The sequence below is a fragment of the Narcine bancroftii genome, chromosome 9 (assembly GCF_036971445.1).
Source record: "Narcine bancroftii isolate sNarBan1 chromosome 9, sNarBan1.hap1, whole genome shotgun sequence".
In the NCBI taxonomy this organism is placed as follows: domain Eukaryota; kingdom Metazoa; phylum Chordata; class Chondrichthyes; order Torpediniformes; family Narcinidae; genus Narcine; species Narcine bancroftii.
In genome coordinates this window covers 218,506-239,007 of record NC_091477.1, presented here as the reverse complement: position 1 = coordinate 239,007, position 20,502 = coordinate 218,506, and the positions used below count along the sequence as shown (strand labels likewise).

The window sequence follows — 20,502 nt, the reverse complement described above, 5'->3', positions numbered from 1 at the left end:
ACCAGGATCTATAAATCAGGATCCATGCTAAATACTTAAGCATAAAAAGATGATTACTTTTAAATATGCAGGCCATTCACAGAAAGCAAACATTGATTCTGAACACAAAAGTATTAAAATCCTACCACCTTGGTTGCATTTTTAAATGTCCTGCTACTCAATCAATCGGTGCCACTCAAGAATCTGACAGCTCCAAACATACATTTTATGGATCTTTCAGCCACTAGTTTTTGCCTCGGATTTGTTTGGAACTTTGACATTTAGGCAATATAACTGAGTGTTTAAATACAGAACAAAACTGACAGCAAACATTTCTCATTAAAATCAAACATTAAGCATTTCTTATGTTAAACGCTAAACGACTTACAAATTCACTTACCAGTTATGTTAATAAGATCAACATCAGAAGGGTTGGTGAAACTTGACATAATAAAGCTGTCTACACACCAAGCACTGCAGGCAGATAGGACAGTGTCACATGATCGTTACTTGGGAGCTGTGGGGTTATTTTTGTAGCAGTCAAGGTTATTCCCGGTCTTGTACATTAACACTTCCAACTTTCACACAAGTCTTGGTGAATGTTTTACTTCGTATCTGAGCTACGTCTTACATGATTCAACATAACATTCAAATTTCACGTGATATCATTTTGTCAGGTCCCTTGAGACATAGGCATAGAAACAGGGTCAGCGCATCCATTTCCACTGATACTAATCCCGATTGTAAGCACTTGGCCCTTAGCCTTGTGAAATTTGCCAAATCAAGCACTTACCCAGATACATTTCTATACTGTAAATCTCAATCTATGACACTATCTCCCCCACCTCCAAACCTCCTAGCTCTTACCTTAAACTTATGCCATCTGGAGTCGCGCGATGCTAAGAGACTGAAAGGATGTGCAGAGAGCTCCCGTCTAAAAGCCTCTAAAACAAGGAAAATATCGTCTATAAATAGGAAGTAAACTTACCCACACTGAAGCAAGATGGGCAGGAAGAGCAAGAAGCAGGTGACAGAAGAAAGGGACTGGCTAGAAGCAGTAGAAACATCGAGTGAAAACTCACTCAACATTACTAGCGGGGCCTAGCGCAGAAGGCGCGAGGACAAAGCCTGCGATGTTGGGCTTGCCTGATCAAGGTGTTCTGGCAGCAGTACAGTCGCTGGCGACCCAGATCAGAGGTCTGGAGCAATGAATGGACACCAGACTAAAAAGAGGCCTTGGAGAGCCTGCTCAACCTGCAAACTTCAATTGGTACTCTGACAAGAAAAAATGGAAAACACAGCCGACACGTGGGTCGTCAATTAAAAAAAACTAGATGAGAGAAAAGTTGGAATATCTGGAAAATTACAATCAGTGCAATAATATTAGACTACTGGGCCTGAAAGAGAGGGAGGAAGGGAAGAACTCTGTGGAGTTCTTTGAACACTGGATCCGCAAAGTGTTGGGAAGGGAGTGATTCAGAGGCCACCCCCCCTCCCCCCCCACCAACCTGACCAGAGAGATGGCCCATCAGACATTTGGCCCCCATCCTGCCCCAAATCAACAACAGAGGGCAGGTCTGATCCAGTTTCTTAGCAGCCAGGACTGGGAAACAGTGCTAAGGGTAGTGATGACACGATCAAGGGAAGGGGAGGTAAGAGCTTGATGTTCTTTCCCAAACTGAGTCATGCGCTGCTTAAAAAAAACGAAAAGAATTTAATCAGGTCAAGAAAACAATGCTGTACCCGGCCACTTTAAAAATCATTCTACCAGGAGGGGAAGAGGAAACATTTCGAGAAACCACAGGACACTACATTATGCACCCAGGAGCTACCAGAGTAATCTGTAAGAACACAGGGTGAATCAACCCCCCTGAAGAAACAATGGACAGAATGCCTGAGAAGCTATGCAACAAAGGGGTGGGGGGGTATCATCACAATCTGACAATTATTGACTCACAAAATCAACTAAACCAATTGAAGATATTGTTGGACATAGTAGCTGGGGTTTTGACAAAGTTTTGCAATGATCAGAGGGAATAGAGTTATATATTTTTCCTTGTTTTTTTTTTAAACACTAAAAATATATAAATGGGGAAAATAATGGAAGCTCGAGGCAGAAGAGCGCAGACCAGGTGAGAGAGAAGATGGTACTCGAGGAGACTCGAAATAGGAGGGGAGATGGTACAGGAACAAAGAGGAGAGGCACCAAAGCAGAGGATGGGAATATTTTGAATTTTTGCTTGTTATCTTTGACATGCTGGGGGCTTTTAAGATTTATTTTATTTTACCTAGGTTTCCCTATGGGTGGGGGGAGGGGGTAATTTTGTTTTTTTTTCATATTTATTTTTCTTCTTTTTCTCTTGTGGTTGGCGTGGATGTTAGCATGGATAGACCATGAACAACAATGGAAGGGTGTGAGGATGAGTCCATACAAGACAAATAAATGAGGACGCGGTGAAGGTGAAAAGATATAGAAACACAAATAAATAATACTATCAAATTTATTAGTATCAATGTGAATGGCTTAAATAGTCCCAATAAAAAGGAAGTGGGTCCTGGCTCACCTTAAAAAAAAATTGAAAGCAGATATAATATTCCTACAGGAAACACAATTGACCAAAAGGGAACATCATAAACTTAAAAGGTACTGGGTGGGACAGGTATTTTCCTCCACCTCCGGTTCTAAGGCTAGGGGGGGCAGGTAGCCATTTTAGTACACAATGGTCCCGGTGGTGGTGAGTGATGGATCTACAGACCCGGCCGGGAGATTTGTAATTATGCCCTGCCAGTTATATTCAGAACCATGGACATTGCTAAACCTCTACGATGACAAGAAGTTCATGAAAATGTTTTCCTAAGGGCTGCAGACCACATTGGAGAACCATTGTACAATATTGAACTACAAAGCCAACTCAGAAAAAGCAATATCACGTCACTGAATAAATTTGACCATGAAGAATACCAAAGAAACAGCTATTTCAGTTGGCAGGCAGGAGCTATAATACCTAGGAATCAAGATTCATAATAACCTAGAAAATTTATACAAACTCAACAACACCCCCCCACCAATGCTTGGAAAGACTGAAGGTGACAATGAGTTGGAAGTATCTGCCCATCACCTTAATGGAAAGGAAGATGAAGGTGATGCCTAGACTCCACTACCTCTTCCAATCTTAACCAATTCCATTACGACAATTTTTTTTTAATGGTAATATAAGGAAATTCATTTGGAATGGGAAAGTATCCAGAATAGCCTTCAAAAAACTTACATGGGACTATAGCTTGGGGAGCGGGATAATATTTTAAGAAATATTATCTAGCAGCTCAGTCGAGGTTCCTTGCATCTTTCTTTGAGGAAGGGGAAATTCCTGGGTGCAGATGGGATTGCATGCAATGGGGGAGGACGGCAAAGGATTTCATATACAAACGGGACACCAAATTAATAGCAAAAAAAATCAGATAGCCCCAAACGGAAACATCTGATTAAAATCTGGCACGAGATCAATGAATGTATTGCAAAGAAAGTGGAAATAGCACCAAGGCACCAGTGACTCAAAAATGAATTGATGCCCATGAACATGGGCAATAAAAGTTTGGAGATTTGGCATCGGCAAGGGAAAGGGCAAATACGATTTGTCTTATAGGACCTTTCACTGTTTCTTCCAAATAAGATCATTCCTAAGGGATAGGTGGGGCCCTACAATGACCCCACCTACATTTAGTGAGGTTGAAGGGTTGCTTTGACTGGGAAACGCACCCAAATTTATATCAAGAATGTAATCGGTACTCCAAAGTGAAAGCCCCAAGCAGGGGCTACACAGATCACGAGAAAGATGGGAGTCAGACCTGGGCATCATAATTGATGAGAGATCACTTAAAATCACCAATGCCTGAAGAGGGCGCACAAAATCAGTGAACCGGTGCAGACTTGAAAGGCCAACATGGCCTGTTTCCGCTCCGTAAATGGTTATATGGTTATATGTTTGTCGAACTGGTGTAAAGACAGTGTTTCAACCATTATCAACTTCCTGCACCAGCTCAACCTCACACCACAAAAATATCCACAAGACAAAACCAGAGGTTCCAGAAACGTGCTTCAGGTGTGGAGTGGAGCAGGGAACATTCATTCATGCAACTTGGTCCTGCGTAAAGGTAGCCTCATTTTGGCAGGATTTGGCCAACATACTAACTAGAATAATGAAGGTAACTTTTCCGCCTGACCCAACATTGTATCTACTAGGAAACCTTATGGACATAAACTATGAATTAACCAAATTCCAGATTCAATTCATATTTACCTCTTTGGCCATAGGGAAAAAAATGCTAGTGGTGACCTGGAAATCTGATTCCCCTTTTCATATCAGCAAGTGGATTACCAAGGTACATTGCTGTATTTGCATGGAAAAAAAATACATATAACTGTAGAAACTGACACAGCACCTTTTTTAAAATAAGACAGCCAGAAATGAAGTACACAGGAGCCAGACTGTAGCCACACCCCAAAAAAAGACTTGTGGAGATTCACTAACAGATAGATTAAAAAAAGCTGTACAAGGGGGTGGCTCCACAGGTTGTATGGATATGTACTGGAAATGCTGATGCCACACCCAGCCTTTTTCCTTTCTTTTCTTTTTTCTTTATCTCTTGTTACCTCTACTTTTCCTTCTCTCTCTTGGGGGAGGAGGAGAAACATCATATGTATGCAGATTACTGGAAGATATTGATATGCTCTGTAAGTCAGTGATGTGTTCTCCTTGTTTAATGATGGAAAATCAAAACTAAAATATTCAAAAAAACATGTCATCCAGTTTTATACACCTCTGTAATGGGGAAAATTTTCTCATCACCTAACCTATGGCTTCAATTTTTAATACCTCAGATCCCCATCAGCCTCCTGCTCCCCAAATAATAATTGTCCAGTCCCTTCATACACTCTAGGCAATATCCAGCTAAAGGAATGAAACACTAAAGTCTGCAGATGCTGTGATTGTGGTGAAAACACAAATGTTGGAGGAGCTTCTATATACAATATCAGCTCAATCTGCTCCCACACAAAATTCCTTTGGTTGAGTCCTTGAACTTTATTCAGGAAACTGAGATCTTGATTGAAAAACCAAATGTTGTGTAAAATGTTCATATTATGGACAAGTACATTTGTTGACAATTAACCTTGCACCACAGGGAATGTATTGTGATCATGAACCACACCAATGGTATATGGCCCAGGAGAACAAGAACGATGTTAGTCATTCTCAGCAAGGGCATCAATTAGAATGCTGTGAGACTTGCTGAGTTGCTCCAGCATTTTTGTGTTAATTACTATTCATATCTTTGGCAAAGGGAGGTGGGACCTGGCTCCACATTCAAGCACAATCCAGCAACCCACACCAAGGAACAGTCACATGGAGGGATACAGCACAGAAACAGGCCTCGAGTCCATCAGGTCCATGACAACCACCAAGCAACCATGTTTACATCAATGCTACACCATTCCATTATACTCTCATCAATTTCACACCGTTTCTCCCATGTATCCACAGACAAAGGGCAATTTACAGTGGCCAATTAACCAAAAAATCAGGACAAACATAGAAAGATAGAAATGGCAAGTTTCAGGAACCTTAGATGAAAAGAACAAAAATTGCAGATGCTGGAATCTTAAGGAAACAATGAAAAGCTGGAGGGATTCAGCTGGTCAGGCAGCATTGAGGATAGAAATGGTCAGTGAATATTGACCCTTGCCTTGATAAAGGGTCCCAATCTGAAATTTTCACTGACCATTTCTATCCATGGATGTTGCCTGACTGAGTCCCTCCAGCATCTCAGGAATGTAAAGGAACCACGAAAAGTAATTGGCAAGCAGGACTAAGAAGAATTCCAAGGCACTTTAATGCATATCCAGGTGCCTAACCTTTTATCCGGGATCGACAGGACCCTATTGTTTGGAATCTTCCGGATTTTGGAACCATTTTGATTTTAGTTCCTTTAAGCTCACCTGGGAGAGTCATGCTGCCGTTTCTCCCTGCCCCAGCACGTGAGTCGCACTGCCATCTCTCCCCACCTGCCCGTGTATGTCTGCTCGAGTCATGCTATTGTCTCTCTCTCTCCCCCCCCCCGGTACTGCTGTACCAGTCCCAGGGAACAGCCCCCTTCTCGGTTCCCCGTGCTGGCGCTGGTACAGTGGTTTCAGCTGTGTGGGGGATATGAGTAGTGACAACAGCCATTGAGCCACCAGTGCGACTGAAAGTGCATCAGTATACGGTGATATGGAGGCACTTATAAAGTAGCACGATGATGAGATATTACAGCTTGAGTTGAGCAAAGGTCATGCTCGATGGGGGTAGGGTATTTATAACGAGTCCACTAATTAGCGACGCACAACATGACGGGATATATGGGAGTTGAGTGAGAGTCAGGTCGCGTTGGGTCATGTTTGTTGCCAACCACTGAAAAAAGTGCCGGTTTTAGGAGGTTGCTGGTTTTCAGAATCCTGGATAAAAGATTAGGCACCTGTATTTAAAACAAAGGAAAAACAAGAAGGAGGAAGAACCACCCAAGGACTTGGGCTTTGGGGGTGGGGGTGGAGAAACCTTAGAAGTTAAGAGAATCATGAGAGGTTTTTTTTAAGCTAAATAGTGATGGTCTTTTTAATCTCAAAGTAGTTAAAACTAGATCTGTGACACAGGAAAGATCTAGAAGGGATATGAGGGACACCTTTTCAACACGGAGGGTGGGTGGTCTATGGAATGAATTGCCCAGAGAAAATGGTAGAAGTGGAGACAAATGTAAGGATCAAAAGGTATTTAGACAGGTTTCTTTTTGCACCAATTTTTTTTAAAGTGTAATTTATAGCTTTAATATCTGTACCTGTAAAGCTGATGCAAAACAACAAATTTTATGACATGATCCTGACAATAAATTCTGATTCAGGTGCATAGATAGCAACAGTTAAGGCTAACCTCGAATCAAAAAAGAAAGTAGGATGTGGAGAGGATTATGGAAAGAATTTCAAGACTAATACCTTCAGCAGCTTAAGGGAAACTATGAATAAATTAAACTTTAGGATATGCAACTGCCCAGATAGCTAGGAAATGAAGAGTAAAGAGGGAGATGAAAGAATTCAGGATTCTTGCATTTTTAAAAAAAAACCAGAAAATCTGTATTTTTACCCTGAACAAAGCAACTAAAGCCAGGCACTGCATTTCCACTAATCCTTCTGTGTACCAACAAATTTTGGAAGAGAAAATACATGCATTAGGAAAAGCACCTTTTTTAGATTTTCTAGCTTATGAATGTTCAAGGAAATGTTGGCTAGATATATGGACAGGATAGGTGTGGAGGGTTATGGGCCGAATGCAGGTCAGTGGGACTGGGTGGGAGAAGATGTTCAGCACGGACTATTAGGGCCAAACTGGCCTGTTTCTGTGCTGTAAATGGTTATATGGAATGTTAAGTATCGGCATAAGTGACTGAAACTTAGAGCTTGAAAACACTGCTCTCATGTACTAACAGACCAATCCAATAAGTATGACTCAACAACTGTTGAAAGTATTTCTGGGAACCAGAGCTCATGCACCGAAGCACAGATTTAAACCTCAATCAAAGAATTTTCCAGTATGGACCAGGGCCTTCTGTCCAACTTGTCCATACCAACCAAGTTATCTATGCAAGCTAGTCTTACATACCAACATTCAATATTCCTCTAAACCTTTCCTAACAATGCGCCCATCTAAATGTCTATGAACATTATAATTATCTCTGCCACTACCACTTCCCAGGTAGTTGTTCCATGTACTTAACACCCTCTGTGCAAAAAAAGTACCCCTCAGGTCCCTTTTAAATCTTTCCTCTTACCTTCTAGTTTTAGACTCCCCTACCCTATAAAAAAGACTAATTACTTTATCTATGCCCCTCATTAATTTTACAAACCAACACAAGGTCCCCCTCAGCTTCTGACACTAGCATGCATGTCCCAGGCTCTTAATTCAATCTCCCCAGCAACATTCTTGTGTACTCTTGCAGCTTAATAATATCTTTTGATATCTGAGTGACCAGAACTGTACACTATACTTACTCCAAGTATGGTCTCACCAACACTCTCCAAGGACTTACCATTCACCATACAGGTCCTGCCCTGTCCTAACCAACCAAAGTGCAAAATCTCATGTCAAGTCAAATTGACGTCTCTTGGCCCACTTTCACAGTTTATATACATCCCATTGTAATCTCAGATAATTTTTTTTACTGTCCACTATACCACCAGATTTGGTGTCATTCACCAACTTGTTAACCATGCACCCAAATTGTTTCTGCTATTACCAACACCAGTTTTCAAATTTTCCCTTGGTTAAATTTCATAACAGCCAGGTTTGAACAAAGGATCTCCAAATTATTAGCTCGGTAAATTAGTGCTTAATATTATAAATGCAGCATTGCCGCTGGTGTAGACATAGGACAGTGGAGACACAGTCCTGCTCTTAAAGGTTCAACTGTCCGGCCCTAATGCCAGAGGGGCTCCATACAAGCTTCAAACAGCATGTTAAAAAGGAATCGGCAGTGTTTGTAAGTAAAATCCTCCAACCGTGGAGGTCTGTCCTCAAGTTGGCAGCATTGTGCTTGGCATGGCCACGAACTGTTTAGGGCACCAGAAATGTAGAACACCATCCCCCCATTAAAAAGAAGCAGAGGAGACAACCCTGCAGGGAAAATACCACAGCACAGGCTGACAAAGGACACTTCCAGGTGATGGTGGCACCATGCTAATAGAGTTCATGGATATTTAGGATAGTGGATAGGATACCAATCAAACAGGATATGTCCTGGTGCTGAGCTTTGAGTGTTATTGGAGCTGCTGTCATTCAGGCAAGTGCAGGTTATTCCATCACGCAGACAAAACCTCATCTGTTTATTAAAAAAATGGTAGTGGTGTCAGAGCTGATGTAATGGCAGGACTTTAAACAGCTTGTGAAAGGAGCCGATGATGTTTTATTTTAAAATCCTGTGATCACAGGCTTTGGGCCCACGATGGCACCACCTGTATTCGGCAGACTCCAGGGAGGTATGTACTGGGGTAAGGTGCCAGTTACAGGGATAACACTCACGTTGAGAAGCAGAAGAGATGGCCCCAAGGATGGTGACCATAGAGCTCTGCAGCTGAAGGGCGCACGCAGGCACCGAGCTGTTGCCGACTTGAAGTCAAAGGACTCACACTACGCTGTGGGCTGCTGGAGACTAGCTCATAAGATTCAATTATCAGAATCCGATTCAAGAGGATCCAAAGGGCAAAGAGTGCTTCCGAAGGGCCTTGAGCGCTGAAGGCTTCCTCATCGTGACGGAGGTTTGGATCTGGGCTCAGGTCACAGATGGTTCAAACTGAACTGAAGCCTTGTGGTGCAGAGGTTGCAGAGTGCCGGAGGGAACCACAGACACTCAGTGAGCGGGTGGGGGTTGGGGGGACTCTCTTTTTCTAGCTATAAGGGCCATCGGGCAATGCTAATGGAAAATTTTTGTCCGCCTTATGACAGATTAAAGGCAATTTTGTGTAATATTACAGGTACGCAATCCTTTATTCCAAACCCTTGGGGGACAGCGTTCTGAATTTCAGATTTTTCCGGATTTCGGAAAGCCAGATTTAAGCCCACCTGAACTATGCTGCGGTCTCTCCCCATCGCCCACCCGACTCGCGCTGCCGGCTCTCTCCCCACTTGCAGGATTTTGGTGCTTTCTGTATTTTAGATGCCTGGATAAAGGATTATGTACCTGTACTATTTATTGTTATGTAATAAAACAGAAATGTATCTGAAACAAATAAAAATATGGAAATTAGTCACATCAGGAAGTAAGAGGAAACCCAAAGTACACAGGCTCTTCAAAATTGACCCATTTTCTATTAAGAGGGGTACACACATATATTAGACATACAAAGAACAAAAAATAATTAGCTGGAGTTACTGGCTCAAGCTGCATCAGTGGGAGAAAAATAGTTGATGTTTCATGTCTAACAAGACTTTAATTAATAGCTTCAATTCCTGCACAAAAATTACTGATGTTGGATTAGGAGTTTGCTCCTTTTATTTTGTATCCAATTCAACTCATGGTTATGATCTTGTTAACAGAACTGTTAGCCCACAGTTCTACTGGAAAGAGCAATTTTTTCCACAACCAGAATGAGAAGAGCAGCTCTAAATCCGCCACCAGCTTGCTCCCTTACTCAAATGCAATCCATTTTAAACCTTTCTCAGTTTAATTGTCTCATGATTAGAGCTGAAGAATGGTATGAAAACACTAGTTCAGCAATGGGTGCAATAACAATGGCGGGCAATTTGCTGAATGCAGATGAAAGAGACATTAGTCTATGATGATAATTCTACATGGGATTATTAAAGAATGCACAAAAATCAAAAGACCTTTTCAATGCACGAGCCAATAGCATGGATTAGAAATATCAAAGACCTCCAATAGTCTGTTGCAAACATGCATCTAGATGGCCTTTATGATCCACCTTCAGCTCCCAGGCTTCAGCGAGCCTGTTCACATTTTTTAATTGGTCACACAGATGATAATTCTCCACGAGCATCACCAACTACCACTCAGGTCTAAGAAAACATTGAACAAACCACTTGTCATTTCCAGCAATTTCAGAAAATTAAAAAGCTGTTGCTCATCACATTTATATATTCATGGCCAAACTGGCCAACATTTGAGTACAGTAAGAGTGAGAAAGTTTGGGAATTTCCAGAACTGTTCAGAAGAATGAGAGGGGACCTCAGAACATTTTGAATGTTGAAAGGCCTGGACGGAGTAGAAGTGGCAAAGTTGCTTCCCATGGCAGGGGAGTCTACGGCAAGAGGGCACAAGGTCAGGATTGAAAGGCACCCATTTAAAACTGATGTGAAGGAATTTTTTGACCCAGAAAATGGTGAACCTCTAGAATTTGCCACCATGGGTGGCTGTGGAGGCCAAGTCGTTGGGTGTATTTAATGCAGAGATTGCTAGGTATCTAAATATTCAGGGTGTCAGAGGTTATAGGGAGAAGGTAAGGGAGTGGGTCCAAGTGTGAGAATGAATCAGCTCATAATGGAATGGTGGAGCAAACTCAATGAGCCATATGGCCTATTTATGGTCCTATATCTTATGGATGTATACTCATAATAAAATATACACTAACCCATACACATGATGCTGTTGTATCATTTGTTATTATAATCACAAAGGAAATCAGAGATGATTATAAATTTGAAATCAGAACCATAGATGTCGAGCAAAGGAACTCTTCCATGCTAACAAAATTGCCTGCATTTGGCACATATCCCCTCTGAAACTTTCCTATACATGTACCTGTCTGAATATTTTAAATTGCTTCAGGGCCCTTTTAAGTTGTTCTCCTCTCATCATCCCTTTTGCTGTGGAAGGAGTCCACAATATACTTGAGGAAGGATGAGCAGCTAGAAGTTGTACTTCACATTGGTACCAACGACGTAGATGAGAAAGGATGAAATCCTGAAGAGCAAATTTAGGAGGGAAGCTAAAAAGATCTACCTTCAAGGATAGTCACTTCTGGATTACTACCAGTGTCACACACCAGTAAAGGTAAGAATTAGAAGACATGGCAAGCAAAAGTAGGGGTGAAGAGTTGGTCCAGTGGACAGTACTTCATTGGTATCTCCTCTGGGGAAGGAAGGTATGATATGTACATTGGGGATAGGTTAAACCTGAACATGACAGCGACCAATATCTCAGAGGGCAGGTTTTCAAGAGCGGTTAATGAAGGTTTAAACTTGGTTGGGAGGGGCTGAGAACTAGAGCATTGAGGCAGATGATAGAGTAGTTGGAGGAAAGGCAGATGCCACGTGTAGTGAGAATGTGGCCACATGGCTGGGAGGGGAAGAGAGAAGAGGTGAGAAGTTATGATAGGGGATTCCTTAGTAAGGGGGGGGGGCAGATGAGAGGTTCTGTGAATGATAGGGTATCCTAAATGGTATCTTGCCTCCCTGACTCCAGGGTCTGAGCTATCTCAGATGGAGTTCAGAATATTCTCAGGAGGGATGTGTGAACAGCCAGATGTTTATGGTCTATGAAAGAACCAATGACGTGAGTAGGAAGGGTGATGAGGTCCTGTGAGGAGAGCTAGGGAGTTAGGTGCTAGGTTGAAGGACAGGATCTCAGGATTGCTACCATGTCCTGTGCTCGTGAGGTTAGAAATAGAATAACGCAGTTTAACATGTGGCTAAAGACACAGTTTCGGAGCCGAACAGGGTATGACCTACGGCTCCTAGAATGCTTCCACCAGCGTTGTCTCCGCTCCATCCTCAACATCCATTGGAGCGCTTTCATCCCTAACGTCGAAGTACTCGAGATTGCAGAGGTCGACAGCATCGAGTCCACGCTGCTGAAGATCCAGCTGCGCTGGGTGGGTCACGTCTCCAGAATGGAGGACCATCGCCTTCCCAAGATCGTGTTATATGGCGAGCTCTCCACTGGCCACCGTGACAGAGGTGCACCAAAGAAAAGGTACAAGGACTGCCTAAAGAAATCTCTTGGTGCCTGCCACATTGACCACCGCCAGTGGGCTGATATCGCCTCAAACCGTGCATCTTGGCGCCTCACAGTTTGGCGGGCAGCAACCTCCTTTGAAGAAGACTGCAGAGCCCACCTCACTGACAAAAGGCAAAGGAGGAAAAACCCAACACCCAACCCACCAATTTTCCCCTGCAGCCGCTGCAACCGTGTCTGCCTGTCCCGCATCGGACTTGTCAGCCACAAACGAGCCTGCAGCTGACGTGGACTTTTACCCCCTCCATAAATCTTCGTCCGCGAAGCCAAGCCAAAGAAGAAAAAAGACAGTACAGGAGGGGAGGTTTCAGGTTTCTGGATCATTGGGCTTTTTTCCAGGTAAGGTGGCTCCTATTCTGACAGGACAATTTTCATCTGAACTGGAAGGAATCTAATAACACTGTAGAAAGGTTTGCTAGTGCTGCTACAGTGGGTTTAAACTAGATTTGCAGGGGGATGGGAACCAGAGTGCCAGAGCAGATAGAAGAGTTAATTCCTCAAAAAGATAATATGAAAAATGCATTTAACAATGGGTGGAAGAAATGTTCTCAGGTGCATCATTTCAATGCAAGGAGTATTATAGGAAAGTCAGATGAGCTTTGAGCGTGGATTGGCATGCGGAATTATGATGACATTATGGCCATTCGTAAAACTTGGTTGCAGGAGGTGCACGACTGGCAGACCAGAGGGCTCATCTACTGAAGCTACATGGGTGGAGCTGAGCAATGGGAAAGGTATGACCACAGTTGTATTATAGACAGTCCAATAGTCAATGAGAATTGGCGGAGCAAATCTATAGTGATAGCAGACAGCTGCAGGAACATAAGGTTGCGATGGTAGGAGATCTTAATTTTCCACACATTGACTGGGACTCCCATACTGTAGAAGTGCTGGATAGTTTGCCAAATATGTTCAGTAAGTTTTCTAAATCAATACAATGAGGTACCGATTAGGGAGAGTGTAATACTGAATCTCCTATTAGGGAAGGAGGCAGCCATGGTGACAGAAATATGTGTAGGGAAACATTTTGGGTCCAGTGATCATAACATCATGAGCTTCAAGTGAAATATGGAAAAGGACAGGTTGCGTTGGGCCTTGGGTTGAGATTCTAAATTGGAGAAAGGTTCATTTTGTGGAAATGAGAAAGGATCTAGAATGCTTGGATTGGAATTAAGTTGTTTTCCAGCAAGCACATCCGAGGTAAGTGGAAGTCCGAAAAGCTTGGAACCAGACAGTTTTTGGTTATTGGGGTTTTTTTTAGTTACTGGAACAACGGCTTTAAGCAGCTCAGTAGCATCAGCAGAATTCTTGTGTCAACGGTTAAACAACAAAGGTTGTCGGATCCATCAATACACGATTGTGATCTTCACTTTTACCTTTATGCAATGGTTTTCTATCTTTCATTAACTTCTGTTCGTCACTTTCAGAATTGAACTTTAACAGTTTATCCTTCTATTTCTTCAGGTCATAGATTGTGGTCATTCCAACACCATACTCCTCTATAAGAGTTTCGCCGACAGCTTGACTTTGTTCTATAGACAACCATATACTTCCTCCCTTTCTTTTCATTGGCATTCATAGTGCTATCTGTAGAGCTTTTTGCCATTTGCAACAGTACACGAGAGCTCTGTTATTATCAAAATGACACCAACAGAGCCCCACATGGGCAAGTTTGGTGATACATTTTTTCAACTTGTGACTTCATGTCGGCTTCTCAAAAAGTTCAGTTAATGGATCATTTTGGTTAATGGAACTTTGGATAAGGGGGAACTACAGAGTACAATTGTATGTTCCTGTCAGGATTAAAGACAAAGTTATCAGGCATAAGGAACCTTGGATTTCAAGGGACATTGAATATCTGGTTCAGAAGAAGAGAGAAAGGTATAGCAGGTATAGGAAACATGGAGCAAATGAGGTGCTTGAGATTACCAGTAATGTTGACGAAGGAAAGGCTGTATATGTTGTCTCCAAGGCCTTAACCTTTTGAGATTAGTCAGGAAGGCTTAGATGCTAGGTATTCACAGTGAAGTAGTAAATTAGATTTGACAATGCTTGGACAGAAGAAGCTAGTGGATGGTCCTAGTGGTGTGCTGCAGAGATCGGTCGGTGCTGGGACTATTGTTATTTGTCATCTGTATCAATGATCTGGACGATAATGTGGTAAATTGGATCAGCAAGTTTGCAGATGACATTAAGATTGGAGGCGTTGTGGACAGGGAAGAAGGTTTTCAAAGCTTACAGAGGGATCTGGACCAGCTGGAAAAATGGCAGATGGAATTTAATGCAGACAAGTGTGAGGTGTTGCATTTTGGAAGGACAAACCAAGAAAGGACATACACAGTAAATGATTTGATTCATGAAGGCCATAATGCCAAAAGCTCTCTTTACAACCCTGACTACCTGTGAGGCCACTTTCAGAAAATTATGTATCTGTAAAGAGCTTTTGGCATAATGGCCTTCATGAATCATAGTATTGTATATAGGAGTTGGGATGTTATGGAGATGAGTAAAATGGAAGGTTATTCATTAAGGAAATTCTTAATTCTTAGTTTATTAGGTCAGCACAACATTGCATGCTGAAGGACCTGAACTGCGCTGCAGATTTCAATGTTTTAAATTTAAATCTTAAAATTTGACATTTAAATATAGACATACAGTCTGGAAACAGGCCTTTCCTGTCCATTACCCCGTGCTGCCCAACTGTACCAATTAATCTCCAATCCCCACACATTTTGAAGAGTGGGAGTAAACTAGAGCATCCAGAGGAAATCTACACAGACACAGGGAGAACATACAAACTCCTTACAGGCAGCACCAGATTCAAACCAGGGTTCCTGGCGCAGTAATAGCGTTGTGCTAACCTCTACGCTAACCATACTAAATGTTCTGTACACAGGAAGAATGGTGATATGGCACCAAGATAACATTCTCCCTCTCAACATCAATAAGACAAAGGAGATAATCACTGAATTTGGGAAAGGAGTGGCAGAGACCACACCCCTCTCCTCATCAATAGCACTGAACTGCAAAGAGTAGATAACTTCAAGTTCTTTGGAATAAATGTTTAAAGAAGGCCTTGTTGATGCAAACTTCAAAAAAAAAGCCTTTACTCTCTCTTAAGACAAAGGAAGTTCAGCATGTTCCTATATCCCTCAACAACTCCTGTCAGTGCACCCCAAAAATCACACTTACTAGATGCATCACAGCATGCTAAAGATAAGATGCAGAAGATCACTATACGAGTGCAGATTAGAACATTAAGAAAACTTCCCTCCCCTCCATAGATTAAATCTACCACTCCTGCTACCTGGTAAAGGCAGCCCTATATACTATTGTAATAAGGACATACTATCTTCTCTCCTGCTATCGGGGAGGAGGCTTAAAGTGCAAAATTGCACCCCACAGGATAAAGGCATTTCCGCCCCCCCCCCCCCCCCCCCCACACAGGCATCAGATGCCTGAATGAACCATGCAGCAGATTGATCATGCTGCCATTGCTTGGTACTAAATGATCTTCTATTAATTTTAATTCTATATTCTGTAAATTGCATTCTTGTTCTTCCCTATACAGCTTTATGATTAAGAGTTAACCTGTCAAGACTGCTAACAGGAGGACCTTTCTCATTGTATAAAGTGACAAATTAACATACTTAAAACTAACATTTATTTTAAAATTGTTTTGGAGATATTAAAAATTGTCAATTAAAAACTAAAATAATATAATGTTGAACTAAAGCAAAGCAAATTAAGAAAGCTGAAGATACATGATCCTGCACCAGTTACGATTTTGCCAAAAAATATCTAGGTTGTGTTCTCTGCATATTATAATGCCAAGTACTGGCGCTGCTCTGTGTGCACACAAATTTGAGTTCTTAGTTTGTGCAACAAAGTATTGGCTGTTTCTTTCAGCCATACACTCACTGAAAAATTATGAAAATAGAAATGTTCCTGAAGGAAAGACCAAGGAAGGGAAGGTTGAGAATCACTGCTCTAGACCCAATTGTTACTGAAATATTTTGCTGGAGAAAACTGTCATTGGCCCATTTCTTTTGGAGTTATGAAACCGTGCACATAACGAGTCAATTAGGTACAATTAAAATAGTGGTTTTCAAACTTTTTCTTTCCACCCACATACCACCTTAAGCAATCCCTTATTAATCATAGAGCACCTATGGCAAGAGGGAATACTTAAAGTAGTAGTGCCTTGCCACTTAGCATGGGCGATCATGTCTCTCCATCTGTCACGATCTCTGATCTTCCGAATTGTAATTGTTTCCTCCTCTGTTCTCCTTTGGTGAAGGTTCCATCTTTGTGCTGAAGCTATAGTCGTCGTTGAGTTCATGATTCTTCTTCTTTGGCTTGGCTTCGCAGACGAAGATTTATGGAGGGGGTCAGTGAGGTGATTATATGTATAGGAAAAATACTGAAGTGGTTTCCTGTTGCCTTCTTCAGTTGCACTGTCCATACTGGATGGTTAACTTTAGCCATTGATCAGCAGATTCATCTTCCCAGCATTTTTAGTTTTACAATCATCAATTTGTAGAATTTGTTTGTAAAAGCTATCCACCATCTGCAATCCATGGCTTCATGTAATCAATTGGGAGGCTAAACAGGTACCACACCTTGCGCAAGGGACAGAAGGAATGCCTTCCATCTCCTTTTGCTGAGCATTTGCCCAGCATCGACACCGACTTACCCCTTTTGATTCCATAAAGGCTATGGCTATTTAAGCGCATTGTGATTTTAGAAACCTTTGCAAGTTCCCCTTTCAGCTTCCTATGTTCCGGGCTCTATCCCCTCCTTAGAATTCAAGCCGCCCAGTCTCGATAACATTCAAATTAATATTTTTTGCACCTTCCCCACCTTAATAATATCTGTTCCAAGTGCAACCTCACCAACTTTTTGTAAAGTTTATCGTGACCTGCCTGCTCCTGCACTGATGAGGTATTGATGCCCTAATGAAGGCAGGTAGGCCAAAGACCTTCTTCGCTACCCTGTCCACCTTCTTCGCTACCCTGTCCACCTTCTTCGCTACCCTGTCCACCTTCTTCGCTACCCTGTCCACCTTCTTCGCTACCCTGTCCACCTTCTTCGCTACCCTGTCCACCTTCTTCGCTACCCTGTCCACCTTCTTCGCTACCCTGTCCACCTTCTTCGCTACCCTGTCCACCTTCTTCGCTACCCTGTCCACCTTCTTCGCTACCCTGTCCACCTTCTTCGCTACCCTGTCCACCTTCTTCGCTACCCTGTCCACCTTCTTCGCTACCCTGTCCACCTTCTTCGCTACCCTGTCCACCTTCTTCGCTACCCTGTCCACCTTCTTCGCTACCCTGTCCACCTTCTTCGCTACCCTGTCCACCTTCTTCGCTACCCTGTCCACCTTCTTCGCTACCCTGTCCACCTTCTTCGCTACCCTGTCCACCTTCTTCGCTACCCTGTCCACCTTCTTCGCTACCCTGTCCACCTTCTTCGCTACCCTGTCCACCTTCTTCGCTACCCTGTCCACCTTCTTCGCTACCCTGTCCACCTTCTTCGCTACCCTGTCCACCTTCTTCGCTACCCTGTCCACCTTCTTCGCTACCCTGTCCACCTTCTTCGCTACCCTGTCCACCTTCTTCGCTACCCTGTCCACCTTCTTCGCTACCCTGTCCACCTTCTTCGCTACCCTGTCCACCTTCTTCGCTACCCTGTCCACCTTCTTCGCTACCCTGTCCACCTTCTTCGCTACCCTGTCCACCTTCTTCGCTACCCTGTCCACCTTCTTCGCTACCCTGTCCACCTTCTTCGCTACCCTGTCCACCTTCTTCGCTACCCTGTCCACCCATGTTGCCACCTTCATAGGAATCCCCAAGTCTCATTGCACTACAAAGCATCCCCAGGCCCAACTATTCATTGTGGGAGTCCGGCCCTGGTTTAACTTACTAAAGTGCAACATCTGTCCCTTGTCTGAGTTTAGGTTCCATCTGTGATTCTTTGCCCGCTTACCCAGTTCATCTAGATCCTGCTAATCATACATAATCTTATTCACAGTCCACTAATTCTTTCTCATCATTGAGAATTGCTTGCTTTTCCTGAGACAGCTAATTGGGTCAATGTGACAAATGTAATCTTCTACAGATGGGAATAGTAAGAACCCAGAATGGGTCGGCAACATGGGCACCCATTCAATCATTTACACAGGGACTGTTATGTTCTACCAATACAGGAGTTCAAGTCTCAAATGTTTCTGGATTTTTTGTTGACCTCACCAAAGCCTTAGACACCGTGAGCAGGAAAGGGCTTTGGCAAATACTAGAGCGCATCGGATGCCCCCCAAAGTTCCTCAACATGATTATCCAACTGCACGAAAACCAACAAGGTCGGGTCAGATACAGCAATGAGCTCTCTGAACACTTCTCCATTAACAATGGCGTGAAGCAAGGCTGTGTTCTCGCACCAACTCTCTTTTCAATCTTCTTCAGCATGATGCTGAACCAAGCCATGAAAGACCTCAACAATGAAGACGCTGTTTACATCCGGTACCGCACGGATGGCAGTCTCTTCAATCTGAGGCGCCTGCAAGCTCACACCAAGACACAAGAAAAACTTGTCTGTGAACTACTCTTTGCAGACAATGCCGCTTTAGTTGCCCATTCAGAGCCAGCTCTTCAGCGCTGGACGTCCTGTTTTGCGGAAACTGCCAAAATGTTTGGCCTGGAAGTCAGCCTGAAGAAAATTGAGGTCCTCCATCAGCCAGCTCCCCACCATGACTACCAGCCCCCCCACATCTCCATCGGGCACACAAAACTCAAAACGGTCAACCAGTTTACCTAACTCGGCCGCACCATTTCATCAGATGCAAGGATCGACAACGAGATAGACAACAGACTCGCCAAGGCAAATAACGCCTTTGGAAGACTACACAAAAGAGTCTGGAAAAACAACCAACTGAAAAACCTCACAAAGATAAGCGTACACAGAGCCGTTGTCATACCCACACTCCTGTTCGGCTCCGAATCATGGGTCCTCTACCGGCATCACCTACGGCTCCTAGAACGCTTCCACCAGCGTTGTCTCCGCTCCATCCTCAACATCCATTGGAGCGCTTTCATCCCTAACGTCGAAGTACTCGAGATGGCAGAGGTCGACAGCATCGAGTCCACGCTGCTGAAGATCCAGCTGCGCTGGGTGGGTCACGTCTCCAGAATGGAGGACCATCGCCTTCCCAAGATCGTGTTATATGGCGAGCTCTCCACTGGCCACCGTGACAGAGGTGCACCAAAGAAAAGGTACAAGGACTGCCTAAAGAAATCTCTTGGTGCCTGCCACATTGACCACCGCCAGTGGGCTGATATCGCCTCAAACCGTGCATCTTGGCGCCTCACAGTTTGGCGGGCAGCAACCTCCTTTGAAGAAGACCGCAGAGCCCACCTCACTGACAAAAGGCAAAGGAGGAAAAACCCAACACCCAACCCCAACCAATCAATTTTCCCCTGCAACCGTGTCTGCCTGTCCCGCATCGGACTTGTCAGCCACAAACTAACCTGCAGCTGACGTGGACATTTACCCCCTCCATAAATCTTCGTCCGCGAAGCCAAGCCAAAGAAAAGAAAGGCATACAACATAGCAACCCACGAGTCCGTGCCGCCCAATTAACCTACACCCCAGGTGCGTTTTGAACTATGAAAGGAAATCATAGCCCCTGGGGAAAACCTACTACAAACTTCTTACAGAAGTTACCCTAATGTGCAGCTTTGGATTCGAACCCCAGTCCCAATCATTGGCGCTGTAAAGGGACTGCACTAACCTCTACGTCAACTATGCCACCCAAAAAAGCTTTGAACACTTCCATATTTTTTCCTGTTTGCCTTGTAATCTCTTTTCATGACTGAGCTCAGAACAGAGCATCTGCTTTGGAGGTCTGATACCAGCATGCAATCTACTTGGCCTTTCTACAAAACCAACTATGGGGTCAATTCTGAATATGGTGGC

At 43.4% G+C, this 20,502-nt stretch overlaps 1 protein-coding gene and 1 long non-coding RNA gene across 8 annotated transcripts in view; one reads left to right on the top strand and one right to left on the bottom strand.

Annotated features, from left to right (window-relative positions):
• Nucleotides 1–20,502, bottom strand: part of LOC138743093 (la-related protein 1-like) — a 180,963-nt gene that overhangs the window by 149,878 nt on the left and 10,583 nt on the right. For 2 of the 7 annotated variants that reach the window (XM_069897911.1, XM_069897914.1), the window contains exons 1-3: nt 1,723–1,820; nt 847–923; nt 380–453 (exon numbers count right to left, since the gene is read on the bottom strand). The exons of 3 other annotated variants lie outside the window; for them this stretch is intronic. In XM_069897911.1, the coding sequence (XP_069754012.1) occupies nt 380–428 (49 nt within the window). In that variant the 5' untranslated portion in view covers nt 429–453; nt 847–923; nt 1,723–1,820. Of the gene's footprint in view, nt 1–379; nt 454–846; nt 924–1,722; nt 1,821–20,502 lie in introns of those variants that run through there. 2 more of the 7 variants (XM_069897913.1, XM_069897915.1) reach the window with 1 other exon arrangement.
• LOC138743099 (uncharacterized) lies at nt 1,951–2,483 on the top strand. Its single transcript, XR_011344653.1, has 2 exons — nt 1,951–2,111; nt 2,362–2,483. It is a non-coding gene; the product is annotated as an uncharacterized lncRNA (long non-coding RNA).